Genomic DNA, 27,646 nt, shown 5'->3' on the forward strand with positions numbered 1-27,646 from the left:
CACACGCACACTCATATACACCCATATACACACTTATATATGCACGAATCAGCTCAAAAAGGACGCCCATGAGACAGATTAGGCGTGGTCGCTTCCGGGGAGAACTCTGGAGCCGGGGCTGAGAAGGGAAAGGGATTAAGATTTGCACCACATTAATTCACCCTGGGTCACTTAAAAAAGATGAAACACTGAAAATTATCCTTCAAGCGCACACACAAAACCCCGGGGTGTTTTTTGAAGCGATGGAGTCCAGCCCTCCAGAGCCTCGGAAAATGGGCTTGTACAAGCTGACCCCCACCACCGCCCACACCCAGCCAACCTGCATTCTCTTATCCCATCTGTGCCTTGCTGGCCCCAGCCACCAGGCCCAGAGTCTCTGCTCCTGGGAACGTCCTCCCCCTCCAAGACCCTGCATAAGTGGCCTCTGTTAAGCAGTCTTCTGTCTCAGCACTGCTGGCATTTGGCGCAGGTTACTTCCTTGGGGGAGGGGCCGTCCCGTGCCTTGTAGGGTGTTTAAGGTGGCCTCTACCCATGGGTGACGGTAGCACCCCTGACCCCTTTCCCGGGTGTCACAACCAAAAATGACTTCAGACATTGCCAAATATCCCCCGGGGAAGAAAATCACCCTCAGCTAGGAAGCGAAGTGTCACAGAACACCCAGACGCTTCCCGCTACTCTCAGCGGTTCTTTGACCACTGAGGCACTTACCACACTGGGTCACTGTGGACGGAGCTGCGGTTCAGATTTCTGGCCCCACCGCTGACTGCAGGGCGTCTGGGGGGAAGGGACCAGATGTCTAGCGAAATCATATTCAAACTGGTCTCCCATACCACTTACTACTGTAACCTTCCTTGGCTTCCCCAAGCCTACAGTTCCTCATCTATAAAGAGGAAATGACAGGGGCGCCTGGGTGGCTCAGTGGGTTAAGCATCTGCCTTTGGCTCAGGTCATGATCCTGGGGTCCTGAGATCAAGCCCTACATTAAGCTCTCTGCTCAGCAGGGAGCCTGCTTCTCCCTCTCCTTCCTGCTTGTGCTCTCTCTCTCTTTCAAATAAGTAGGATCTTAATTAAAAAAAAAAAAAAAGGAAATGACAGTCCCTAGCCCAGAGGACTGTGTACCTGACATGCACAATGCCCAGCCCACAGCAAGGGATGGACAGATGTTGGCCCTTGTTATTAATAAACGCCCCGAAGTGTTACCAGCGCTAAACGCAGAGTCTGTCCAGGGCATGCTGGGGGCCACCAGGAGCTCTATGTTCTCCGATATTCCTGTTGGCGGGAAGCGTGGCCAGCGAAGGCTTCGGGGAGGAGGGAACACTTGATGCAGATCTTGAGAGATGAAGAGCGTGCCCCCGCGGCCAGCGCCTGGCTCACGGGTAATACACAGATGGCACAGGGATCGCACACGACTGTGTTTGGGAAACACAAGTCACTGAGTCTGCTGATGCAGGCTTTCTGGCCAGCCACGGGGCTCTTCAACATCTCCATGCAGACACTCTCCCTGACACGTACACACTCGGCCACCCAAGCATCTCCCACTCTGTGGTTTGAATGACCTTTAATAGAAACTCTCCTGTTCTGACCGTCTGTCCCTCTCTCCGGAGGCATCCAGGACAGGGTGACGCACTGCAGTGTATGGGCGTCTCACTCCCTCCCCCCACGCAGAGGATGAAGCTGTGACATCGCTACCTCTCCTGTCTCCCAGGAGATTTTCTGAGTCATCATCTCCAGGGAACAATGTTCTGCTCCCATGACAGAAGCCATGGAGGAAGGGGCTTCAGCAGTCTCTGGGGGCGGGGAGGGGGCTTGAATCTGATCCAGGTCTCTGTGTCTGCCCCGCAGCCTGGAGCAGAGGTCCTGGGGCTGCAGCTCGGCCTGGGAGAAGCTCCGGGGCTGCCTTTTCGCCCCTGGAACCTCTCTGGGCAGCTGGCTAAGCCCCTGTTCTGCTCAAGTCCCGCCCACGGAAGAAGCAGAGGAAGAGGACTGGGATTTTCAGGAAGCCAGGTGGGAAAGAACAAGTTGCTACAAAGCAATGAACACAAACAGTGTCTCCCTGGGCTGGGTCCAGAGCACCAGGAAAGCCCCAGCCAAGGAGGTGTGCTCCGCCTCTGGCTCGTGGCCAAAGCTCTCCGACGGTGGCTCCAAGAGCAGTGGAGGTCAAGAGCCTGGAGGCTGAGACCCCGAGGCCCCAGAGGGCTGCTGGGCAGTGGTTGTTGGCAAAGAGGAAGAGGTCCAAGGTGGCCCGGCCTGGCCAATTAGGGATCGACGAAGGACACGGCGATGTAGCGGGTGCCCCTGGTGGTGGGGAGCCCCTCGTGGTAGTGCGTGAGTCGCCCGGGGTGCATGAGGGTCCAGCCCTTCCGTGGGGCTCGGATGGAGCAGTTGTAGCGCAGGAACCGACAGCCCCCGCCCTGGAAGATGGGAAGCAGAAGCGTCAGTTCTCCAAGGGGAAGCTGGGCCCTTCCGGCGCTAACACCGGAGTCTCCCGTCTGAGCCCTGGGAGCCCTGCGGCCCTCGGCACAGCCCCGCCTGGGACGCCTTGTGGAGTGAGGGCCTCGGCTGCCTGAGGAAGACACTCAGCGAAGACAGAGGGAGCCAGAGCCTGGGGCTTGGAGTCAGGAAGCCCTGGACAGATGCCAGCTACGTGCTTTACCAAATTTGTGACCAACCCAGGCCTCAGTTTCCCCTTCTGGGAAACGGGCATTAACCCCACAGGGTCATCAGGGTTCAGTGAGATGAGACAAGTAAGAGCTTAGGGACAGATTTCTCAACCTCAGCACTGTGGACACTATTGGCCAGAAAAAAAAATTTTTTTTTTAAATTGGGCCAAAACACACATGACATAAACTTTACCATCATAAACATTTTTAAGCGTGTAGTTCGGTGCTACTAAGTACATGTGTATCGTTATACAGCCATCATCACCAGGGACCAGGGAATTCTCCCTTAGTGGGGGGGCTGTCCCAGGTGCCCCAGCCTCTACTCGCTAGCTGCCAGCAGCACCGCCAGAGCTGTGACAACCAAAAACGTCTTCAGATATTGCCAATGTCCCCAGAGGGTGGGGGGGACAAAACTGTCCCCGAGGAGAACCCCTGGTACATGGCAACCTCTCAAAAAAATAAGAGGTGTTTGTATGGGTGTGTTTCTCGTGGCCAGCCCAGGACTGAGTCCCCAAAACTTAGAAATAGTAGCTTAAGGCATGAGTAAAGAAATGAATGAATGGCCCCCCCAGCTGATCACACCCAGAGACCTCCCATGGGGCCTTGAGGCCCCCAGAACCGTCCCCTCTCCACCCCCCATCCTCCTGGTTTCCCCAGCTCTCCCCTCCAGCCACAAGCCTGAGGCCCACGCCCGGACTGACCCTGCCTGAGGAAGACACTCAGCGAAGACAGAGGGAGCCAGAGCCTGGGGCTTGGAGTCAGGCAGCCCTGGACAGATGCCAGCTACGTGCTATACCAAATTTGTGACCAACCCAGGCCTCAGTTTCCCCTTACTTCCCAAAGCAGCCCTTACTTCCAAGAATGATGGAAACCCTCAACTCATCACAAATGGCTCTCAGGCCTTGAGCGCGTACTGGGCGTCCACGTAAGCACTGGCCTGGATGAGCTCGTGGAATTCTCACAGCATTTCTACGGAGGGCGCCCTACACTTTCCCATTCTGAGATAGGAAACTGAGAGCCTAAGAAACAGGCCTGAGGCCAGAGAGCTGGCGGGAGCAGGCAGGCAGGCCCCAGGTCCACGCAGTATGACCTCTGACCTCGTGTCCCTGCTCCGCCAGCACGGAGGCCTTCCCTTTCTCTCCGGTTCTCCGGCACCGGGCCCCCTGGGCCCCACCACCTCCTCAACCACCCTGTAAGCTGCTCGCCTCGTAATCCACGCCAACCCGGTTCAGGGCGATGTTGATGGTGAAGGTGGAGGCATCGTGGTGTGGCATGAGTGAGGGCTGCTCGTCTGGCTTGTAGCGGACGACGAAGGCCAGGTCGAACTGGGCCTGTGTCAAGGGGGCGGGAAAGAGAACCGGCTGGAGAGGGGCCACTGAAGAGCGGGAGAGGCCAGGGGGCACAGAAGGGGCCCCTCATCTGGTCTCGGAGGAGGTTGGCTCCTGGAGGGCAGGTCTGTTTCACAAGGTGTTCCCCAGGGCCCGGCCCAGGGAAGGTTCTCGGTAAAAATGTGCGGAGGGTGGAAACGATGGAAGGAAGAGAAGGAAAGGGAGAGGAGAGCGGGAGAAGGAGAGGAGGAAAGGAAAGCAGAGCAGGAGTAAATCGAATCCTTACAACCCTTCGGAGCAACTAGGCAGGCTGCCAATTCCTTGAGGGCAGGGCCGGGCAGTCAAAGCTGGTATCTGGAGAAAAGCTTGTGCAGGAGGCATGAGCAAGGGAGGGAAGGAGGGCGAAAGCCAAAGGGGCCATCAACACACTCTCAGTGGAGAGGTGAGAGAGGGATGGGTGCACTGGCTTGTGGGGGGGGGGGCAGCAGAAGTGTCCCCGAGAAGGGATTTAAGGACATGGAGGAAGGAGTCGAAGGGGTGAGGTCAGAGGCTGGAGGTGGGCTGCCCCTACCCTGGACTCTTCCTGAGCGCCCTCCAACCGCCGACCCCGCCACCATGGGAGGAGACCGCACTCCCACCTGGAGACCCAATATTCAGGCCTCTCCCGCAAGCTGGGGCTGCTCTCTCTCCTCCCCCTCCCTCCCCTCCCGAGCCACTCCAGCCCTGCCCCCATCCCAGCTGCCTCCCAGGCACGCCCACCCTGGTGTAGTAGCCGGGGTAGAGCTTCTCCGTCATGGGGGCGATGTACTCCACCAGGAACTTGTGCCACTCCCGCTCAAAGCTGATCTGGTTCATGTGGATGTCGATGGTCGGCACGTTTTCGTAGCCGCCCTGGATGCGGCTGTCCTGGAAATGACGGAGGGGAGCTTGGTAAGCGGAACTGGAAGACGGCCGCCTGGTGTGCGGGCTGTGTGACCCCCACCCCCTGACCTGTGAACGCGATGGGATAAGGTCAGGGTAGAGGGCCAAGTGAGGGGGCTCTGCAGAGAGAATTAAGGTGACTAGTTCTCTGACTTTGGGTTAATCACAAGGGAGACTGTCCTGGGGGGCATTTAAACGAGGGTCTTGAAGGGAGAAACTCTCCTGCCGGCTGGAGGAAGCTCGGACCTGAATTCTGCCCCAGGAGCTTGGAGTCGGACCCCGAGCCTCACATGAGACCCCAGTCCCGGATGACGTCACGACTGCAGCCTCATGAAGCCCTGAGCAGAGGACCCGGCTAAACCACGCGTGGACTCCCAACCCACAGAAACCCACAGGGGATATGTGGATGCCGTTTGAAGCCGTGAAGCTTTGTGGGGGTTTGTGACACCGCAGAGGAAGCCGGTGCAGAGGGCCACAGGCTAGCTCGGCCATAGAGCCCCAGCGCTGACCTGTCCCTGGAGGGCCAGCCAGACCCCAGAAAGCCAGGACTAGCCCAGTTACTGGCTTCTGGAGATTATCTCGACCACCAAAGCCTGTGGATTAGGCTGCGAACTGGAACCACAGGGAAGTCCAGCCACCAGGTCAAAGATTAGCCAGGCTCTGAGGCACACAGGCCCAGGGGCTCATGTGCCTTTAAAAGTGCTCCCTAGGGACACCTGGAAGGCTCAGTCGGTTAAGCGTCTGCCTTTGACCCAGGTCATGATCCCAGGGTCCTGGGATCGAGCCCTGTGTTGGGCTCCCTGCTCAGCGGGGAGTCTGCTTCTCCCTCTCCCTGTCCCCCTTCCCCTGCTGCTTGTCCGTGCTCTCTCTCTGTCGAATAAATAAAATATTAAAAAAAAAAAAAGTGTTCCCTGAACTTGGGGCACCTGGGTAGCTCAGTTGGTTGAGTGTCTGACTTGATTTCGGCTCACGTCATGATCTCAGGGTCCTGGGATGGAACCCTGCACCAGGCTCCACACTAAGCATGGAGTGGAGCCTACTTAAGATTCTCCCTCTGCCCCCTCTTCCCCTCCCTGAAAAAAATGATCCCTGAACTTTCCAAGATGAGCACAGGCACAGGATTCCTCCTCCGGGGAGTGCACAGCCTCTCAGCCCGACACACCACCTGCTTCTTCTGCTGTCTCGTGAACGTGGCACTGATGCTCCTAATTCTTCCTCATCCCACATTGCTCATTCCTCCCCCACGACACCCCCAATCTGGTGAAGGAAGCTAAGGCATTCTAATAACAAACCAGGAACTGGAAATCTAGCAATTCAAGATTCAGGGTCACGGCGGTTTGGAGACCCACACTCCACCCCATTTCTCAACCGCCCTACTCCCAAGCGCCCGAGCACCCCTCTGAAGAGTCCCAGAGGGACTGGCCGGCTTGCCAGGGAAAGAGCCCGGAGAGCAGGCAGGGGTGGAGGCGCTGCCTCCCCGCACCCCCGCCCGGGCGCCGCCCCCACCTTGTTATCTCCCAGGGACCACCGGCCGTAGTGCTCCATCTCTTCCACCAGCTCATCACAAGCCACCTCCGTGAAGATGGGGAACCAGTAGACATCTGGGCAGGGCTGGGGAGGGCGGGGACTCGGTCACAACGGTCCGGAGGGGCCCCGCTGCATCCTCCCCTGCGCCCACAGGCAAGGCCCTTCCCCACGCCCTGGTCTGCGAGCTGCTACAGGGGGAAGGAAGCAGAGCTCCGCGCGGGCCCTTCTCAGCCGAGGTCACAAAGCTCCCGGGAAAGGGGTGTGTGTACGGAGGGTCCAGGACAGGCACTTTCTTTCTGCCGGCTCCTGGTCCCCGGCTAAGACCACGTTCGGGGACGTTCTTCCTTCCCCTTCCTCGCCTGGGTCAGAGGAGAAACCCAAGGTCCCAAGCCCCTGCCACCTCTAGCTGGGAAGTGCCAACAGGAGGAAGGGCCATCCTACTACCCACTCCCTCACCCAAGCGCTGCCGGGGCCCACAAAGGTGCCTCCCCACCTCCCCTGGGGCAGGTAGTTTCCGCCCTCTGCCCTTCGTCCCCCCCCCCCAGCAGGTGCAGGGTGTAAACGCAGCACCTTTGTCCCCAGAGGTGCCCAGTCCTTACCATCTCTACCAGCTTCCCCGCCAGGGCCTTGGTGTAGTTCTCGTGGATGTACTTCTCCTTCCAGTCCTGGGGGGGAGTGGGGGAGCAGTTGGGGTCCTCAGGCCTGGCCTGGGCCAGCTGGGGCTCACCCCTTGCCCAACTCCACGGGACGCTCCGAGAGGGGGTTCCTCCCCCCAGGCCCTGTGCAATGTGGGTGAATGTGTGTCTGCAGGAGCTGGTGTCTGCCTGTGTGCCTACGTGTGTGTGCCGGTGTGTGCGTGTGTGCGTGCGTGCACGCGTGTGCCCACGGCAGCCACCAGCTCACAATGTCTAGGAACGTTGTCAGCACTTTCTCCTCCTCTGATCTTCACGACGCCCTCAGAAGTGAGTGAGGCTGGGGCAGTATACCCATTTTCGAGCTAAGAGAACTGAGGCCCCCAAGACTGAGAGGCTCAACTGAGAGGATGATCCACAAACGGAGGCCTCACTCCTGGTCCCTCCTCCTCCACGAGATAGCGCTGCCTCTCAAGAGCCCAACCGGCTCCCTGGGGTGGAGGAAGGCAGGTGGCCCACCCACACCACAGGTTCACAGGCGTCCCTTCTCCCTCCCCTGCCCGTCCAGCCAGGGCCTCACCTCGGGGTTGCTGAACACCTCCCAGAGGTCGTTGTGGAGGTGGCTGGTCTGGTAGTTGTCCAGGGAGAGCAGGTGGCCAAAGGTGTGCCGGTTAGTCAGGAACATGAACACATCCTGGGGAGAACAGGCCGGATGGAAGAGACCCCCCCCCCACGCCGACAGTCCCATGCACAGCCCAGGAGAGGCACGGCTGCAGCCCATTAAGTTGGAGATCAGGGAACCAAGTGCAGGTCACCCCATCTCATCTCCCCAGCACCCAGCCCAGGCCTGACGTGGGATACAATCAAGGAGGGCTTCCTGGAGGACCGAATGGGAATGAAAGAACAAATGTGTGAAAGCAAAGGATGGTGTTTGGTCCTGAAGTTTCGGGCATGGGGAAAAGGTCATCATGCGGTCACTTTCAAAAGAATAACCACAAAACATATTGGGTGGGGCGCAGGGGTAGGGTAAGGGTGTCTCTTAGGCACATTACTTTGGAGTATGTTTAGGTGGGAAGTTTGGGGTTTTTTGGCTCTGTTGAAAATATAAATAAAACAGAGGGGTGCAGAAACTGGGTCCACGAAAATGATCCCCAAGGACCCCAAGGACCGGCCCTCCTGCCTGGTGCCCCAGGTGCCCCCCCACCAGGCCCTGGCATCTCAGAAGCTCCAGGGCGTCAGGTGGCAGATGGAGCCCACCTTCTCCATCAACAGGGCCTCGGGTGACTGCCCAGCCCAGGCTGACCTGCTGCCGGATATTGGCACAGAAGGCCATGTCGGGGTCGAGCTTGCTGTGGTGGAACAGGTCTGTCTGCTGCAGCTCAGCCCGCAGGGCACTGCCCTTGATCAGGTAGACGTTCGAGATGTAGGGCACATTCCAGACGCCACTAAGGGTGAGAGAAGAAGATGGAGGGGGCCGCAGGCCGGTCACAGGCTGGGGGTCGGGGCCCCAGGGCAGGAGGAAGTCACAGGCGGGGAGAGCACAACAGTGCTGATTTGGGTCCCCTAACCCGAGCACATGGGTCCAGGGTAATTGTCAGGAAGTCCTTCTGTGTGTCTGACTGCAGTCTTCCTTGCTTTGGGTCCAGCAGGAATGTGAGGGCAACAAGAACAGGACTATTGGGGGAAGACAGATGAGCGGGTTCCCATCCCGCAGGTACTCACACGCGCCGGCCCTGCACAATGTCCACGTAGTCCTCAGAACGGGCATAGTAGCCATCTGCACTCAGCGCGCCCCAGAAGTTCGACCACAGCCTCCCATGGCGGGTCATCAATGGGGCGATGACGTTCCTGAGGAAGGGAGCACCTCAGTGGGAGACCCTCGGCCCACTGGGAGTCTGGGGCAGATCTAACTGGGTATGGGGAAGGAGAGGACGAGTGCCTTACAACCTGCAAGCACCCCCAGGGGTAGGGCCTGGAGCGGGGTCGGGTCCAGCTGGGGTCCCCACCCCCTCCAACTGGGCAGCCAGGAGCAGGGGGTGGGAGGGGCGGCGTGGCTTGTAACAGGGAGGAGGGAACATCCTGGACCAAGACGAGGTTGCCAGGCTGGGGCAGGCCCAGGGTAGGAGGCGAGGCCGGGGTGAAGGCGGAGAAGGACGGCTCGGCAGGGTGGGCCTGGAGTGGGAGCCGGGACTCAGGGGGCCTGCTTGGAGGCCTGCCGCCCACCCCCGCCCCAGCCTCACTTGTTCTGCTCGATCAGTAGGCGCAGGGTTTTAGGCTCAGTCAGGGCCACGTCGGCGTCCACGCTGAAGTAGTAAGTACAGCTACGGTCCTGCCGGCACAGGTCCCTGCAGGTTGGGGACCCCGGGTGAGCAGGGCTAGGACTCTGGCGCCAGCCTCTCCCCACCCAGGGTCCCGGAGCCCCGTGCCCTCCAGGCCTGTCCCCATCCACGACCACAGGGAACCAGCCAAGGGTGTTTAGAGGCGTCAGGCCAGCCCCGGCGCAGGTCAGGACCCAGGCCCTGGGCTCCTAGGCTCTCAAGACGAACACCCAGAGCTCACTCAGCAGCTGGGATCAGGTGCCCTGAAAAGCCCTGTACTGGGGAAAGCACGACCCCCAGACAGGTTCCTACACCGCCCAGCGCTGGGGGTAAACCGGTTCTGCCCTTCCGAAATGCAGTTTGGGGACCTGGCCCGAAAGCCTTACAAATGTGTGCTCTTCCTGTTTATCTAGTCCAGGGCTCAGCAAACTAGAGTCCGCGGTCCAAATCCAGCCCCCTGCCTCGTATCACGCAGCTCATGAGCTAAGGACCGTTTTGCAGTTTTAAATGCTTGGGGGGAAAATGTTTTAAAAGTGAAAAACCATATGAAATTCAAATTTCAGGGTCCATAAATAAAATTCTGTTGGAGCACAGTTACGGCCATCATGCTACAACTGCGGTGCTTTACAGGAAAGTTCGCCAGCCTCCGATCCGGGCTAATTCTTCCACGGTCAACACAGATGACTTGTTTGTTTGAATAATAAGGGAACCATCAGAGACCGTCTCTGTCAGCATTTATCTACTTCTGGCCCTCCAACTCTTCCTCTTTCTCTGATTTCCTTCCTGCACCCCAAGGACACTGCTCAGCCCCACCCAGGAGCCCCCAGGTGGGCAGGGCAGAGACCAGTTCCCCATTTGACGGATGGGGACACTGAGGCCCAGAGAGGGGCAGGAACTTGCTGGAGAACACACACGGGCTTCCGAACGCCTATCTCCTGGCCTGAGGCTCCTGACCCCATGCCCCCCACCCCCCACCCCCATAACCATCCGCAGAGATAACCGTGGTGCGCTGGCCCCCAACTCACGCGCCCATGTTCCTGGCGTCAGCGCTGGCCACGCGAACCTCGGGGCCCACCAGTTTCACGGACTGGTACTCGCCGCCATGCTCTGCCAGGAACTGCTCCACCTGAGCCTTGTGGTGCTGCTCCTAGGGGTGGGGGACGGGAGGGTGAGTATGGGGACCCAGGTTCACCCCCCTGGACCACAGCACCCTCTGCGACTGCAGGCCACTTCTCTTCGTTCCCCACACACTCTTGGCCATTGGCTTTCCTACCTCCAGACCTTTGCCCATGCCAGCCCTTCTGCCTGGAGCGCCCTTCCCCAGCCATCCTTGACCATCCTCCCCTGACCAGGCCAGGCCCACCAGCCTCTTAAGAGCCTCTGTCCCTAGGACAGCACCCCTGACCCCGCCGGCCCCATATCCAGACTCCTTTATTCTGGTCTGGAGTGTGGCCCAGGGATCTGCTTCGTTGCAAAATGCTCCAGGTGATCCTTGGACCACACCCAGAAAAACAACAGCCCATACCGGGACCCCTTGCCTGGGAAAGCGGAAAGCGCGGGATCTTTAGATCCAAACCCAGGATTTAGAGCAAAGCCCGGCTCTGCTACAATTCGCTGCATGACCTTGGACCAGCCACTTCCCCTGGCTCAGCTCTAGTTTCCTCCCTTGTAAAATGGGAGGGCGATTATGCCTCCCTTGCGGGGTCACTGCCAGGAGCCAACAAGCCAGACGGAGCACACAGAAGGACCCCAAAGGCTGCCGGTGACAGCTCTCTTCTTCCCCCAAGTCACCGTGGGAATTCATGGCTGTGCTATTTCACGTCTCCAGGGAAGCTGGGAGCCTCCCAAGGGCCGGGCCCACACCCTTCTCCCATTTCCATGTGGCACAGCTGAATGAGTGTCTGGCCCAAGCAGAACTGAGTGTGGGGCCCTGGCGCCCCGGGCATGGGGTGCAGACTGTGGCCCCAGGCATGGGGTCCAGACTGTCGGGGCTGAGACGTCTCAGAAAGGGGTGACGCTAGATGGGGCAGCTGAGAAGACGTGAAGGAAGACAAGGAGCCTTGACAACAGGGAGGACTAGAGAGTGTTATCTGGCATCCCAGTTATGGAAACTGGGATAAGCAAAAGCAGGGGTGGGACTTTTTCCAGCTAAGAAGGAGAGGGGAGGGAGGGAGCTGAGAATACTGAGCCCGGGCCTGCTTCCCACCAAGCAGCAGGCCTCAGGGCTCTCCCCCATGACCCACAAGGTCCGCAGGGCACGAAAACCCATTTGCCACCGAATCAAATCAGGAGGGCCTGAAGGAGGCAGGGAGAAAAACCACGCGGATGCTGACAGCGAAGAGCGCCTATCATGTGCCTCCCCTGCGGCTGGCACCCCTGCACCCCACGTGCCCACTTGCTGAACACTTGCAGCAAATCCCCGTGGTCGGCACTCTTCTATCCCAATTTAAGAGATCAGAAAACTGAAGCACAGAAAGGTTGAGGAACATGCCCAAGGTCACACAGCCAATACAAGCAGCGGCTGAGATTCTAACCCAGCCGGTCCGCCTCAAGTCAAGCCAGGGCTCTGGGGATACAGCCCACGGCCCGCTTCCATTTGGCCCAGATGATGATGCTTCAGCCATTTCCTGAGACGTCTTAGGCCACCTCGTGAGGCTGGGCCTTTACCCAAGCCCCACGGCGACCCCACCAAGTGCCCACTACTCACGTGGTTGTGAATGAAAAGCCGCATCTGCTTCCGGGGGTAGCGGAGGCGGAGGAGCCGTTGGAAGAACAGGGATAGGAACGGTGTGGGCTGTTCGATGAACACGCCCACCAGGACTGTGGGCAGAGCTTCATCCTGCGTCGGGAGGGGGCAGCGTGACGGGCTGGCTGTGTCCAGCCACCGGGCCACTGCTGAGCCCCTAGGGTGGCCTGAGGGACCCAGAGCCAGAGGCAGCGGTGTGCAGACTTGGCAGAAAAGGGGCCTGGGCCAGGCAGCTCCAAGCAGGAGGTGCAGGCAGGCAGCGGCACAGACTGGTGGGGAAGCAGAAGGAAGCAGAAGGAGGAGGTCCCTGCTGGGCAGAGCGAGCCTAGACTTGGAGCCAGGACCAACTGATGGCCTGCTGTCAGAGAGCCTGGCTGGCATGGGTTTGCAGTGAGCTATAAAGGAGGAGTAAGGTCCGTGAGATGAGAGGGGGCTGCAGGAGAACGATCAGGCTGAAAGAACCAGAACTCTGGCATGGCTGGGGGCAGGGGTGTGAGCGGGAGCCATATGTAATCTGAGAAGCCTTCCAGGAGGAGGTGCCTGGGTGAAGAGGAAGACGGAACCCCAGACAGGAAGGTGATCCCTTTATCTCCCACCGAAGACCACAGTCTCTTCCAGAATCACTCATCCTCCCCCTCCAAGGAGACCGAGGCCCTCTCATCTGGCAGCCAGCCATACCCCAATGCCCCTGAGGCTACGCAGGCCCTCGTCACACACAGCGCAGCCTGTCTCGAAGGTCCAGAAGCGCGGGATATAGTTGCCCAGGTAGTTCAGCTGCAGCTGTAGGGAGACATGGGGTCTGAGACGTGGGGTCAGAGGCGGCCCCACCCATCTGTAACCGCTAAGTCACATCTCCCCTGGCCCCTGGTGTACCTGTACCCCAGCCCTCTAAGGGGGCAGGAATGAGACTATTTGGGGCAGGTTTCGGAGAGAATGTTCCAAATGTTCTGGAGATCACCAAAGCTGCTCTGAGGGCAGAGGGAGGGCTTGGCACTCTGCCGTACCTTCATCTCGGGATCTGCCAGGAGCTTATAAAACGCAGACTGCTGCCCGCCCCCCACCCCACAGAGTCCCACCGAGCAGCTCTGGAGCGGGGTCAGGAAATCTGCTTTCACACTCTGCCCGGTCTCTCCTGGCCACGTGACTCCGAGACGGTGGGGGGAGCGGAGGGGCTCGAGGACCACACTTGAAGCAGTGTGCTGTGAGCCAGGGCTGGCTCCCCAGGGCCCATGAGGTCTGGCCTGCGCCCCAGCCCCTCTGAGCCCCGGGAGCACAGGAACCAGCCTGTCCTGCTCAGGACTGACTCTGCCTTATGTCCTGGTGCAAACATTCAGTCAATGTTTATTACATGAACAAACAAGTCTGCCCTGGGATGACGGGGTACGGATGACTCAGGTGACCTAGCTGAGGCCCTGATGGGGACAGTGACCTCCTCTGTGTCCTGTGGTTGAGCAGGGATGAACATCACTGACCACCACAGCAAGGAGACAACCACCACGCTGAACTCAGACTTGAGGACACAGACAGCGAGGTGCAACAGGTGGCCCTGCCCCCAAGGAGAAGCTGTGGGGTCACGGTGACAGCAGACTCGGGCTTCTGGCCCCTCTCACTCCCTCCATGGGCTGGGGCCTCTCCCTACCTTCGTGGGCCCATTGCCATGAATCAGGACCGGGAGGGTGTCGTAGGCAAGGTTCCTCGCTCTCACGTGGCCCATCTCAAACTTGAGCACGACCTCATCTGGGGGTCGGAAAACACAGACACATCCAGCGTCAGGCCCAGAGGCCAAGCTCAAATCCTAGCTCCTGCCCAGGGCGTGTTTCAGGCTACTAATACCACCTCTTTGAGCCTTGAGTTTCTGCGTCTGTGAAATGGGGGTAAGAGTGGGAGGAGTCCATGTTGGGCAAGCCCTTAGCACCCTGCCTGGCACACGGAATCCACGGCAACCCCAAGTATTTACTGTGATGACTTCTTGGAGCAGGAAGCAGAGGGGGGGGACAAAGTGAAGACCTGAAACACCCCAGCTACAGCTCAGAGAAGCCCCAGGGACAGTGCCTGGGGGCAGCTGCTCCGAGGGGCGTGCAGAGCAGCACTGAGACTATGCCGGCCCAAGTGGAAGTCCTGGGCAGGGTAGGGGACAGACCCTATCCTGGCGGAGACAGTTCCTCTGGCAGGATCCTCACCCTCTGGCTCTGACCCTGTTAGACAGCAGGAGGAAACGGCCTATCCAACAGTTACAAATGCAGAGGGGCCTTTTGTCAGAGGCCTGGAAGACACTGGGGAGGGAGGCCCTCTGCGTGGGGGAATCATGCGAGGGGGCCCCTCCGCACAAGCTCCTGGCTCTCCCAAACGATGCTCTGGACCCGGCTTCTTCTTCTTCTTTTTTTTTTTTTAAAGATTTTATTTATTTATTCGACAGAGATAGAGACAACCAGCGAGAGAGGGAACACAAGCAGGGGGAGTGGGAGAGGAAGAAGCAGGCTCATAGCGGAAGAGCCCGATGTGGGGCTCGATCCCATAACGCCGGGATCACGCCCTGAGCCGAAGGCAGACGCTTAACTGCTGTGCCACCCAGGCGCCCCTGGACCCGGCTTCTTAATGTAGGTCCGTGCACTCCCAGAAGCCACAGACAAAAGGATGTGGATGTTTCCGCACCTTCCCGAGAAAGGAGCCGTAGTGTTCATTAGATTCTCAGAAAATATGATCCCATTTACCCCATAAAATCACCAATCAGATACTGGGTCTAACTATTCCTTTCTAAAGACATGAAAATGAGATCTAAGAGGTGTGTGCGTGTGTGTGTGTGTGTGTGTGTGTGTGTGTGAGAGAGAGAGAGAGAGAGAGAGACTTGCCCGAGGTCACCCAGGAAGACAGGCAAAGGAATGTCATCACCAGCCAGGGATTGGGGCCAGCCCAAGGGTGTTTCTGGTTTTAAGGACCAGGCAGCCTCTCTGCTTCCCAAGCCATCCATCGCCCTCCTGTCAGCTCAGTCCCCGTGCGAACCCAGGAAGCCTTCACCTGGGAGGTGGGAGGGCAGGGAAGGAGGGGAGCAGGCTCCCCTGCGAGAACCAGGGCCACAGGGCAGGGCCAGGGACCTGCGGTGCGCATCGTCCAGCTGCTCCCGGCTGAGCGGCTGCCTGCTGCCCTGGTGTCCTGCAGGCTCTTAGACTGACCTCTTGGCCCTCCTTTCTCCACCCCCAGAGACACATGGCTCTGTCCCAGGACATCCAGGTGGCCTCTGGGGACCTCGGGATGGGGCAGGTGACCTCCCAGCACAATGGCCAGAGAGGAACCAGCCCATCCTCCTCCTTGGGCTCAGGCCCTGCCTGGAATCCTCACCTTCTTCCTAATATCCCTCTCAGGATCCCTGTGGGGGCTGCTCACCCAAGGCTCCATCCAGGTTCTGGAAGATACGGCAGCGGTGGTCCAGGGTGATGTTGATCTGCTCCTGAAGGAAAGAGGACACCAGGCTGCAGCAGGGACAGGCCCCGGCGGGGGATGGGGCCCCATCACGCCCGGCGTGGAGAGCCTGCCCTCCCACTTCTGCCACCTGCTCTCCCCACATCCACTCTGCCCTGTCACACCGGGGCAGCTGGCAGCCCGGGGAGTTGCTGGTCCAGTGGCTCTATTTGCAGAGAACCAGGGACTTTCAGGGTTGGAAGGCTTCTAAGGAAAACAGCTGGTTCAAGTACAACCCCCATGATGACAACAAATGCTTGTTTTTTGCTTTCCTGTTAATCACTAAGTACTACAAATATATTAATTAATTTAATCCACACAACATCCTTAGGGGAAAGTACCACCATCACTACATTTTACAGATTTATAAAACAAGGCACAGAGAGGTTGGATAACTCACCTAAGGTCACACAGCTCATAAGTGGCTAAGCTGGCATTCAAACCCCAGGAGCCTGGCCCTGCACAATGGCCCTTACCCTCTTCTCTGGATCCAAGAAGATCTTGGTATAAAAGAGCTGGTCACTGTCACTGTCCTGGCCTTCCCACTCGGCCACCAGTTTGCTGAGGTTGGGGGCATAACCAATGAAGCCTGCGGGTTGGTGGGGGGCACAAAGAGAGAGACACTTAGCTTCCGGCCTCTAAGTCAGAAGCCTCTTCCCAGCATCCACTTTCATTCACCTCCCCCCTCTTCACCTTCTCTTAGAAGTCCTCCTGGATTGAGGGGAGGTAATATCCACAGGCTGAAAGTGCCCTGCTAGCTAGCCAACGCCACTTGGTGACAAGTTCCCACTGAGCTCACAGAGAAACCAGCCCCAGCTCAGGTGCTGGGCACCCCATAGGCGCTGAATGAATGGATCAGACCAGGAGTCCCTGGAGAGCAGAGTTGGTGGGGCAGAGGCTAGGAGCCGCTTTTCTACAGTTATCCGGGAAACTTGGCCCAAAGAAGGGCAGAGGTTGGGCCAAGGTCACACCGCACATGGGGGCTTAGAGGGAAAAGCCCACACAGCACCTCGGCCACAGTGCAGATTAGTAAGGAGAGAAGAGAGAAGGGAGAAGGGGCCAGCCAGGGAAAGGGAGAATACTGCCAGCCCTGGGCCAGGATCAGGCCATCTAGACCGGGCTAACTCTCTCAGCCAATGGGGAAATGTGGCTGCTTGGGGCAGACCCTCTTTCGTGGCTGGACAGAAGAATCCAGAATAAGATACAGATTTTATTCTCCATGCAATAAGAAGCCACTGAGTGATGTATGTGGATTTGTGCCTGACTGCTGGATGGAGAATGGCCTGGAAGGGGTGAAGGTAGAGACTGGCAGAGCAGTCAGGAGACTATTGCAAATGGCCGGGAGCCAAGTGAGGCAGTGGCAGGGGGGTGGATGGGAGGGTGGAGTCGAGAGGTCTTTCAAAGTGGGAGTGGCACGGACTGAGGGGTGGGGGGGCCAAGGGAGGACATTCAGGGGTGGCTGCGGTTTTCCCCTGTGCAGATGGGTTCACGAGATGAGGCCCACTGCAGGGGGGGACGTCCTGACGGCAGCGGATGGACCCCTCTGGAGCCCGCCCAGCCCCGCCACGCTCTCTGCACCCAGGCTCCTCACCTCCAGAGCCCAGGAACCTCTTGCCATCGGACACGGCAGGGTACTTGGCCTCCAGCCTGCGGTCTGGGTAGATGAGCTCCTCAGCCGAGAAGACCACTTGACTCTTGGCCTGTCGGAACTTCTTCAGGAGCTCTCGAGGCCCCGATGCAAACAGCACGTCGTAGCTGTGGCCCGAGTCGGGGGAAGCAGGAGCAGGGCAGAGGTGAGCAGGGGCTCACGAAGGCACCTCCTCCCGGGCCACCCTTGGGAAACGGATCTGCCCTATTATCTCCGGCCTGGCCTGCAGTGTTTTCACCCCACCCTGGGCAGAAAGATGGTCCCCACGCCTGCGCCCTCCTCATGCTTGAAGCATGGCTCACCCGACCTGGGCAGCCCCTTTGCCCCTCTTCTCACCACCAATGGTAATGGTCTTTTCTGGGCTCATAGACCCCCTAAAACTATAGATAGAGCGATCCCTCCGTCCTCCCCCATATCCTGCAATGGCCTCATTCTAGAATATTCCATCTTTCTGCTAAGGGGCCCTGCCCAGCAGGCCCCCAGCCACCTACCTGTCTATGAAGAGAATGACCAGGTTCTCCTTGTCCGCGTGCTTCTCCAGAGCTTTCTTCAGCAGCCGAACCTTCAGCCCTCCGCCAGCCGACGACCCTTTCTCCCCACTCCAGTCCTCCCCCAGGCCCAGTGCCTGTAGAGAAAGGCCCCTTAACATGGACTTTTGGCAAAGAACTATCTTGCCAGCCAAAATTCCACCCCCACCTGGACAGTGACCATCTTTACCTGTGTCTGTCCAGCACCTCCTCCCTCCCCTATGGGGAAACCATTCTATATGTATGTGAGGCGGATCTGCCTGGGAGGGTCATGTGACCACACCTGACCAATCAGAGTGTTCCATCCTTCCCAGAACCATGGGTTTGAGCATGTGACCTAAGCGTGGCCTATCAGAGTCTTCCCTGGGACTCTTCCATTCAAACTAAGGAAAGCCTGTCTAGTTCTGCTGAGGTTGAGAAGCTGGGGCATGTGGGTCTGTGGCTGGTGGTCATCTTGCCGCCATGCAGAGAGAGCATGCCTGCAAATGAAGACCAACAGGACCTCGAGATGGAGCTTGAAGACCAACAGGACCTCATGCAGCTTGAACCCCTAGATCCTACTATGCCTGAAGCAACCCTCTGCTTCAGCCCGCATTCACATGAGCTCATTCATTTTTTCTGGCTTAATGCCACGAGACTGCAAGCTATGGAGACAGGACCATGGGCTGCGCTGCCCACCATTTTATCCCCAGCGTCTACCACGGCCCGACAGAAGGAGGCACTCGGGACACTCACTAAATGGAGGCATGTCTCCCTGCAGGGCTAAGCCCCACACACTGCACACAGAGGACGACCAGCAGACTGGGCACTGGCCTGTGTTTCTCTAGAGCAGTGTTTACGCAGGCATGACCTCCAGACTATGGCCATCCCAAAATCACCTGGGGGGACTGGAATGCTGGTTCCCAGGCCCTGCCCTCTAAACCAGCCACACACACCCCTCCTAGCATGAGCACGGCCACATACTCTCCTGTCTCACTTCCCCCACTCTCCCACCTCCAGCGCCTCCCAGACTTTGATTATGTTCTCCCCCTCTTGCTTTTCCTAACTCATCCTCATCTTTCGGGCTTCCAGAAGCTTTCCCTAGGGCCCTCATCAGTTTGGGAAGGGCAAAAACCCAGCTCCTGGACTCTCCCGCCACCCCTTGGCTGTCCTGCCCACTCCCCCCGCCCCTGGGAGCCCCTTACCTGGATCTTGTAGTTGAAAAACTGGCCTGAACGCTTGAAGCGCCGGAACCCCTCGGTCTCCCTCGTGGCCACTGTGAGGACTAATAGGTTGTCTACGGACAGAGAAGGGCATGGTGAACGGGACTGGAGGAGGAGGGGCGACAGGCAAGAGCAGGTCATCGTTCCCAGATGTGTCAAATCCCGGCAGGATGTGTCCTCGTGTCCACCCATTATAGACAAGGGCCCAAGACCCAGGTAGGAAGGGCGTGCCGAAGGTCAGAACCTGGGTCTCCCAATTCTCCTCCAGGCTTCCACCCACCTGGGAGCTGACCGGTGACAGACACAGGAGAGGTCCAGAGCGCAGGTGTCTGCACCTTGCATTGTGGGGCTGGGTCTCTCTGGATTTAGGGGGCTCTGGCCTCGCATAGGGGCAGAGGCAATGATTCGCCTAAATGCCGAACACCAGGACAACCTCTCTGGCCAATGCTGGACATTAGTCCAGGGATGGCCACCGCTCTCCGTGCCTGTGCCCAGGGCACACTGCTCATCTACCCCAACGGACTTTCTTGCTGAGCCTCACTCGGCCACCACGGAAAAACCTGAGTGGACCCTGAGTGGAAACTGACTTGAAATCCTTAGCTTTGGGAGCGCCTGGGTGGCTCAGTCAGTCAAGCGTCTGCTCTGGCTCAGGTCATGATCCCAGGGTCCTGGGATGGAGCCCCATGTTGGCCTCCCTGCTCAGCGGGGAGTCTGCTTCTCCCTCTCCCTCTGCCTCCCACTCTCCCTGCTCATGCTCTCTCTCTCAAATAAATAAAATCTTTAAAAAGAAAGAAAGAAGGAAGGGAGGAAGGGAGGAAGGAGGAAGGGAGGGAGGGAGGGAGGGAGGGAGGGAGGGAGGAAGGAAGGAAGGAAGGAAGGAAGGAAGGAAGGAAGGAAAAAGGAAAAGGAAGGAAAGAAAATCCTTAGCTTTGACCACAGCAGCTGTACTACCTTTTTAATGAGAGACCTCTCTCAGGCTGTAGTGTGGCTTCACCTCTGCAATAGAACCTACTGGAAACAACACCCAAGCAGCATCTCTGGGAGCCCTGGGAAAGTTCCTTCCAGAACACAATTTGAAGCTGTGTTATCTGAGAAGTAAAGGCTCTGTAGCTGGCCTGCCTGGTCAGAATCCTAGCTTTGCCCCTTACCAGTTCTGTGACCTTGGACAAGTCCCTGACTCTTCTGGGCTCCAGTTTCCCCTTTGCAAAATAGGGACAATAATAGTACAGTGGGGGCGTCTGGCTGGCTCGGTCGGTAGAGCACATGACTCTTGATCTTGGGGTTATGAGCTCGAGCCCCATGTAGGGCATAGAGACTACTTAAAAAAAAAACAAACCAACAGTACAATAGTCCCCCCTTTATTCACGGGAGATGCAGTCCAAGACCCCCAGAGGATGACTGAAGCCACAGAGTAGAAGACCCTATATACACTGTTTTTCCCTATAGGTACAGACCTACGACACAGCTTAATTATAAATCAGGCACAATAGGAGATTAGCAATATAAAATAGGACAACAATAATATTCTGTAACAAACATTATATCAATGTAGCCTCTCTCTCTCAAAATACCTTACGGCACTGTGCTCCCTCTTCTTTTGACGGCATGAGATATAAAAACCCTATACGACGAGAGGCACCTGGGTGGCTCAGTCCATTAAGTGTCTGCCTTTGCTCAGGTCATGATCTCAGGGTCCTGGGATCAAGCCTGGCATTGGGCTCCTTGCTCAGTGGGGAGTCTGCTTCTCCCTCTCCCTCTGCCCCTCCCCCACGCTTGTGTGAGCGTTCCCTCTAGAGAAAAAAAAAACAAGAAAATCCCACACACTACAGGACAAGAGGAAATAAGATGAACGATGATGTGGCACTGTGACACAGTTAGGCTAGTATTGACATGTCCTCAGAAGGAGGATCATCTGCTTCCGGACCGCAGCTGCCCGTGGAGAACTGAGACCACTGTACCTACTCCAAGGACTGATCAGTGAGAGGCAAACACCTTGCTCCGGCATTCAAGGCCCTCCCCATTGGCCCAGTGATGTACTCATTCCCTCCACTGACAGGGCACTCCCCCAGCCAGGGGTCTCACCTTAGTGGGCTCTTCCCCTTCTGCCCCAGCTCCCCCTCTCTACCCTTTCCCTAATCTTCCTTCGGGTCCCAGGGCCAGTGACAGTGACACCCCTTTCCTGCCACCACCTCTATGAAGCCTTCTCAGATTTCTCTTGACCTCCTTCCTGCCCTCAGAGGCACAACCCCCCCACCCCACCCCGCAGCACTCATTACTGTTTCACTAGGGTCCAGGACGTAATGCTTTTCTGGGTGAATAGACCCACCAGGTGGCCAGGCCAACACAGGCAAGTAAGGCCTTCCCATACAGCCCCGCTCTGTGAAAGCAAGAGGAGCCAGGGCGGAAAGAACAAAGGGGTCCCGCTGGGCAGAGCTGGCTGAGCTAGGCAGGCGCTTGGCCCAGAGCAGGGGGCGGCCCAGCAGGTTTTGGCAGGAATCCACTGGAAGTGGGCCCAGGGACCTGGGGAGGAAGGGGTGGAGGAGAGGAGGCCTCACCACCTGACCCTGGGGACCAGGAAAGAGGGGTGCTGCTCACACTTGAGAATGGCTCTCCCAATGCTTGCCAGGATAGTTAGGTCTCCCCCCAAGTGAGGAGAGGAGACTCGCCAGCTCTGAGGCCCTCCTGTCCTTGGCAGGGGCTGCTGGGGACAGGAAAAGTGTCACATTTCATGGATGGAAAAAGCCAGCGTGTGTCTGTGTAAGGTGCCTGAAGTCAGGCTGCAGCGGGAAGGCAAAGGGGGTGGGGCGGACGTCTTGAGGCTCCTTTTCTGAGTTCCCTCTACCAAATCACGGTACAAGATAGCTAATCTTCATGAACACCTTCGACATGTCAGACTTGGTTCTAAGCCCTTTACTGGTCCTAACCCCCCTCCTCGCTCTACAGTTAGAAACCAAGGCTCAGCAATGGTGAGTAACTTGCCCAAGGGAGCCAGGAAGTGGTAGCACCAGGGGGTGGACAGAGAATCCTGGACCCAGAGTCCCTTAACCCCTGCACACACTGCCCAGGCCTGGGACAGTGAACAGCTATCTGTCTCTCTGTGCGTCTGAAGAAACCCTTGCTAAGGTGGAGGAGGGGGCCCCAGGCCATGCTGGACCCTTCCCAGGCACTTAGTCTGCCTCTTCTGTTTTCCTGGATGCTGCCAGGTGCTCCACCAGGGCCTTCACGCATCTAGCGCCTGCCGCCCTGGCCGAGGACTCGACCAGATCACCCAGTCCAGAGGTCCCAAACCTGCCTGCGTATCAGCATCACAAGGGACAGTGAGCTCCAGCCTCCTGGGACCCAGGAACAGAGGTTCGAGATGGGCCCAGAAGTCTGGATCTTTCTTACATTTCCTGGGCAATTTCTGAGGCCAGCCACATTTGGAAACCTCTGATCCAGCCCATCCCCTGGTCCTGACTCTGGGCTCCAATGAGGGGCCCCGGGGCGGTTCACAGCAAGAGAACTCCAGGCAGGCCCCTCCCCCAAGGGACCCTGGCATCACCTCTCAACACGACCCACCCCCACAAAAGCTGCCTCACTGAACCCAGCCTTGGCCCCATTCCCTTGTCCTGCCTACACAACTCACCCCTCCTCCTTAAGAGGCCTTAGTCCTCCATGAAGCCCTCCGTCATCTCCTCCCTTATCTGGGGTGGCATCAGCATGCCCAGCGGATGATCCAGCAGCACAAACCTGTCCCTTGTCTCTTCGCTGGGCCAGACTCACATCTCCTTGGCCTCCCTCCCCCTCCCCTGGACTGAGTGTGGCTCGGGATGTCTGGTGCGCACTGCCTGGCCTGAGAGAGCATGGTGGGAAGGTGATTCTAGTGAGCACGGCCACCAGCGCGGCCCTTGCTAGACACCACACACTACACGAGGTGTGTTATGTTCACTATCACACTTAACTATCAACATCCCGCATGGCGGGTGATGGTTCTGTCCCCTCTCGTGCAGCTGGGGCAGCTGAGGCCCAGGGAGGCTAAATACCCCGCTGAAGGTCACAGAGGCTTGAAGTGACAAGTGAACGAGCCGGAATTGCAAATGCCCGTGTTCTCAGCCTCACCGTTTGCAGGGCACAGGCCGTGCCACAGGGCCCCGCCCCCCTGCTTTCTGGCTGGTCCGGCAGACCTGCCTAGGGCTAAAGCCAGGGTCCCCGTGAGGCCTGACACCCAGGGCTCCTGGCCTGCCTCCCCAGACAGACAAGCTGCCCTCCAGGATCAGCAGAGGTGAGTGGGAGGGAGCCGGGCGGAGCGGCAGACAGATTGCTGGGGGAGTAACTTAGCCTCTCAGAGCCTGTCTCCTCATCTGTAAAATGGGGTCCTAGCAACCGGAGTACCTTCCTCTCAGAGACTTCCATGTGGACGGAGTGAGCTAATGTCTGTGAAGTGCTTAGCCCAGTACCTGGCCATGGGGGCCACACGGGTTCTTGTCGTAGGGAATCTTCCCGCAGAGAAGGCCCGCTGCTGCCCTAGGCATCCCCGAGACAGAAAAGCAGTCTTCCTTTCCAAAAGCAAGAATGATGGGGAGAGGCTGAGCCCAGGGGCCAGTGGGGGGTAGGAAGACACCTGTCTGGGGTCCAAGGACGAGGCTGAGAACTCAGGCCTGGGTCGCTGTGCTACAGCAGACAGCCCCTCCTCCCCAAGCAGGCCCAGCCCACACAAGGCAGGGGAAGGCTCTCCGGGCACCATCAGAGGGCACCGGGTCTGCTCTCTGGGGAGTGGGAATGAATGAAGGTTCTCCCCATCCTCCAGGCTCACCCCAGGCTTGAACGGAAGCCATAAACAGGGTGTGGCCGAATGGCAGGTGTGGGTTCCCCATGCCCAGAAGCCCAGTGTGGCTCTCCTGGGTCTGGCGCCCCACTGGTTTCTGTCCCCTGAGGTCTCCTCAGACCCTCCCCCTCCAACACACACACACATCGAGCTGGGCCTGCCTGACTCCTGGGACCTTTCCTTTCCCTGCGTGGAACAGCATGACCCACAAGGCCGGCCCATGCCCTATTGACCTCCTGGAGTCTCCGAACGGCAGCCATCAGGCTCCAGCTGGTCCTTCCCTCTGCACGGCCAAACCAAGGCCGGGAGGCGGGAGCCCGGGCAGAGAAGAGAGATCAGCTGGAAGCCTCTACAAAAGGGAGAAAGACCATGGAGGGTCTGGACTCTCCTGGTCCCAACTCTATGAAAATCTGCTTGTCTGGATGCTGCTTTGTTGACAGCCTTTTTCTGTCCCCCACATTGGTCTGGGGACCACCCCCCTCCCCGGCAATGTCCCCTTTCTCAAGCACAGGGCATTCTGGGAGAGGAGGGTGCCTCTCCCCCATAAGGTTGGGCATCTACTGAGGAGAGGAGCTCTGTGTCCGCCCCTAAAATCGGCAGCTCCCTAAAGTGAAAACTCCATCTTTCTCTCCATGTGCCAAAAACATGTGTGTTCGGGTCCAGGGGCAGATAAGCTGCCGGGAGCATCATTCCGAACCTGACCCACTGGAACGCTCCTCAGCACCTGCCCCATCCCAGCCACCTGGTACTGACGGGGCATCCCGGCCCAATCTGGGGAGGGAAGAGCTGGCCTCTCTGGGGGCTGCTGGAGTGTCCCCCCATCCTGACACCAGTCAGTGGGCCCACAGGACAAACCACCCTCCCACTCTGTCCCTGCCATCAGCTGGGTCTGGGGAAGCTGAGCGGCTCCTCCAGACAGCATCTCCAGGAAACAGCCCCTCTATCCCCCACCCAGACAGGGGTGGGCAGAACCGAGCAGGGGGTCTGAGTCCTAGTCAATGACTCCACATCCAACCACTTACAGCAACTGGAGACCAGATAGTTAACCTTTGAGGCCTCAGTCTTGCTATCTGCAAAATGGGACTAATGATTCCTTACTTATCAAAAGGGTCTGAATGGAGTAAAGGAAGCGAAGGGCCTCAACTTGAGAGTGGCTTGATATTAGCTCCATGTCTGGCTCCCCGTTACTTCCTGTCCATCAATCTACTATCTACTTACCATCTGCCAGGTACTCTACCTGGATCATCTCGGGGACACACTGCATCCTGCACCCTCTGTGGGGTGCCTACTCTGTTCCCTCCCATCACCTGCTGCTGGCGTCAGGGCACCTGAAGCGCTGTCATTGATTTGGTCCCTGTGACTCACCTCTGGGGGCTTCGCTGGGGGCAGTGGGACTTTTCTCTCCTGGAATGGTCTGGGGATGGACGGAGCTCACATCAGCAGAAGCAGGGCAAAGAGAGGCTCAAGAAACAAAGGCTATCCTAGGGCTCCTGGCTCCCGACCAGTGAGTAGACCCAGGCCACAGGCCTTTTGCACACACCACCAGCCCAGCCCTGTACTCTGCACCTGCCTCCCTGGCTTTTTTGACCTGTTTCACTACCCTGCTGGGATACTCCAGGAAAGCAGGCAGTGCTGGGTCCAAGAAAGAAAAGGCCTGTATAGGCCAGGCGTTGAGCTGAACCCTCACCAGTGGGCTTCATCCCATGGAATCCTGGCAAGAGCGCTCGGACTCCAGTACCACTACCCCCAGTTTGCAGGCTAAAATGCCAAGCTTCATGGAAATTGGTCACCACGGGCTTTATCACTGGGAGATGTGTGGCCTTGGGCACAACCTGGCACAAAGGAGGTGCTCAGAAATGGCGGCTCCCACCCCCTCCCCTGGTGAGGGTCTGCTATGCCACCAGCCTGCCTCCTCCAGCTCCTCTCAGAGGTTCAGCAGGCAGCCCTGGAGGTGGTAGCGGGAGGGGTGGGGAGGACAGGAGCACCCACTCAGAATGGTGGGGCACACTCTGAAATCCAGTCTGCCTTGGGGATGGAGAAGGAACATGAGATGCAGAGCCCAGTAGATCCCGATCCAACCATTCCAAGACTGGACAAACCCAGGCAGTCAGTGCACTTGTCTGAGCCTATTTCCTGCTGTGCAACCTGGAGCGAGTAAGACCCACCCGGCAGGGACAGCGGCAGACCACAGAAGCCATGGACAAAGTGGACATGGCTCTCCCATGGGAGCCCCCCATGTCACTCCCCACCCCGGTGGCTGGGATGCCTAGTGGCTCCCACCGAACCAGACACACCTGGGTGTCAATCCTGGTTCCAAGGCCCACACGCGGAGTGATCTTGGGCAAGTGAATGGACTCTGGAGCCTTAGTTTGCCCAGCTGGAAAAGGGGGATAAAAGCAGAGCACACTTCGGAGGGTTGAGAGCACGCTTCCCTGTTGCCTGGCCCGTAGTAAGTGCTCCATAACAGGAGCCACTGTTATTACTATTATGAGAGCTACTACGATTTGACCCTCTCCGCGCCCCTCCCCTCCAGGGCGCACGGACGCAGGAACCGCAGCCCCAAACAAGGGTAAGTGATTTGTCCAAGTCGCCAGCGAGTCAGTGGCCAAGTGGCCGGAACCCGGATCCCCTGGGAAGCCCAGGCCTCCCGCGCAGACCAGCAGCCCCCAGACCAGCCCTCCCCGCCCGGCCCACGCCCTCACCCTCTGGCTTGGCGTCGCCCTTCGCTTCGGCCAGGAGCAGCCAGCCCAGCGGGGCCAGGAGCAGCAGCGGCCGCATGGCCGGGGTCTGGGGAGACGTCCGTCCGGCCCGGCGGCGCTCGCAGGCTGGAAACTTCGCGACGGGGCCCGCGGTCCGGCTGCCACGCACGGGGCCCGCCCCGGGGGCGGTGTCGCACCGCCCTCTGCTCCCTCCCCGCCGCCGCCGCCGCAGCTGCCGCCTCGGCCCGCCCGGGGGAAGGGTTTTCCTGCAGGCTCGCCCGAACCCGGGCCTCTCCGAGCCGGGGCGGCTCCCGGGTCCTTCTGCCGGCCAGCCCTCCTCCCGCCCTGCTCCCGGGGCTTCTCCACCGCAGGAAGTGGTGGGTGGCAGCGGGGTGTGTTCAAGGGAGTTCAGAGGCACGTCGGCATCCCTGGCGAGATCCTCCTGGGTGCTGGAAATGCAGAAAGTGCATCACCTTCTACCAAAAAAGGAAATCGTTTAATCCGCCTGTATGTCCCTGGGTGGCAAACAGAACCTCTGAGCCAAGGAAGGTCTTGCTTGCTCTTGAGGTCCCCGTGTTAAGTGAATGAATGAATGAATGAATGAATGAAAAGAAGGAAGGAAGGAAGGAAGGAAGGAAGGAAGGAAGGAAGGAAGGAAGGAAGGAAGGAAGGTTAGTGGCTTTTCACCGACATGGGTCTTTAAAGCCCAACAAACAAGGGTTTCTTAGAACAAGGGCTCCCGGAGCAGATGTCAGCTAGGGGCATCCAACTCTGGGAAAAGAAAAGCATCCTCCCTTCCTTGGAAGAGGCCCTCAGACGGATCTGAGAGCCTCTTTCCAGCAGATTAGGCTCCAGAGGCGTGGGTGGTGGGTGCAACTCTGGGTGGGCAGGGGCTCCCTTCCCCCAACCCCTGAGGGGCAAAGGGTGAAGGGAGGGGGCGTGTCATGGGTGTTAATGAACAATACAGAGTAGGCCATGCCTAGGTGCTGGGGGAAAGAGAAATCAGACTGTTTCGGCAAGGGAAATCCTCTACCAATTTGCTAAGTGGAAAAAAAGGACATAGACTATGACCCTACTCAGTAAAAATATCCTCTCATGGATACGATAGAGACAGTGCTAAAAGCAAATGACAGGCAAATGTTTGCAGTGATTATTTCCAGGTCGTGGGGTTGTGTGTA

General features: G+C 58.3%; 1 protein-coding gene across 1 annotated transcript; it reads right to left on the minus strand.

The window, feature by feature from the left end:
* Positions 1-1,543: 1,543 nt before the first annotated feature.
* Positions 1,544-26,651, minus strand: PLOD1 (procollagen-lysine,2-oxoglutarate 5-dioxygenase 1). The gene is made up of 19 exons (XM_045777930.2): positions 26,472-26,651; positions 18,948-19,039; positions 17,728-17,861; positions 17,180-17,343; positions 16,065-16,177; positions 15,514-15,577; positions 13,772-13,869; positions 12,811-12,912; positions 12,094-12,225; positions 10,412-10,533; positions 9,309-9,413; positions 8,791-8,916; positions 8,372-8,513; positions 7,649-7,762; positions 7,036-7,101; positions 6,416-6,520; positions 4,748-4,894; positions 3,866-3,991; positions 1,544-2,411 (listed from the first exon to the last, which is right to left on the minus strand). Exons 1-19 carry the CDS (start codon positions 26,545-26,547, stop codon positions 2,256-2,258), a joined length of 2,184 nt encoding a protein of 727 aa, XP_045633886.2. The 5' UTR covers positions 26,548-26,651; the 3' UTR covers positions 1,544-2,255.
* Positions 26,652-27,646: the final 995 nt, after the last annotated feature.

Source organism: Ursus americanus, chromosome 33, assembly GCF_024610735.1.
Source record: "Ursus americanus isolate L20-20 chromosome 33, mUrsAme1.1.p, whole genome shotgun sequence".
Classification (NCBI taxonomy): domain Eukaryota; kingdom Metazoa; phylum Chordata; class Mammalia; order Carnivora; family Ursidae; genus Ursus; species Ursus americanus.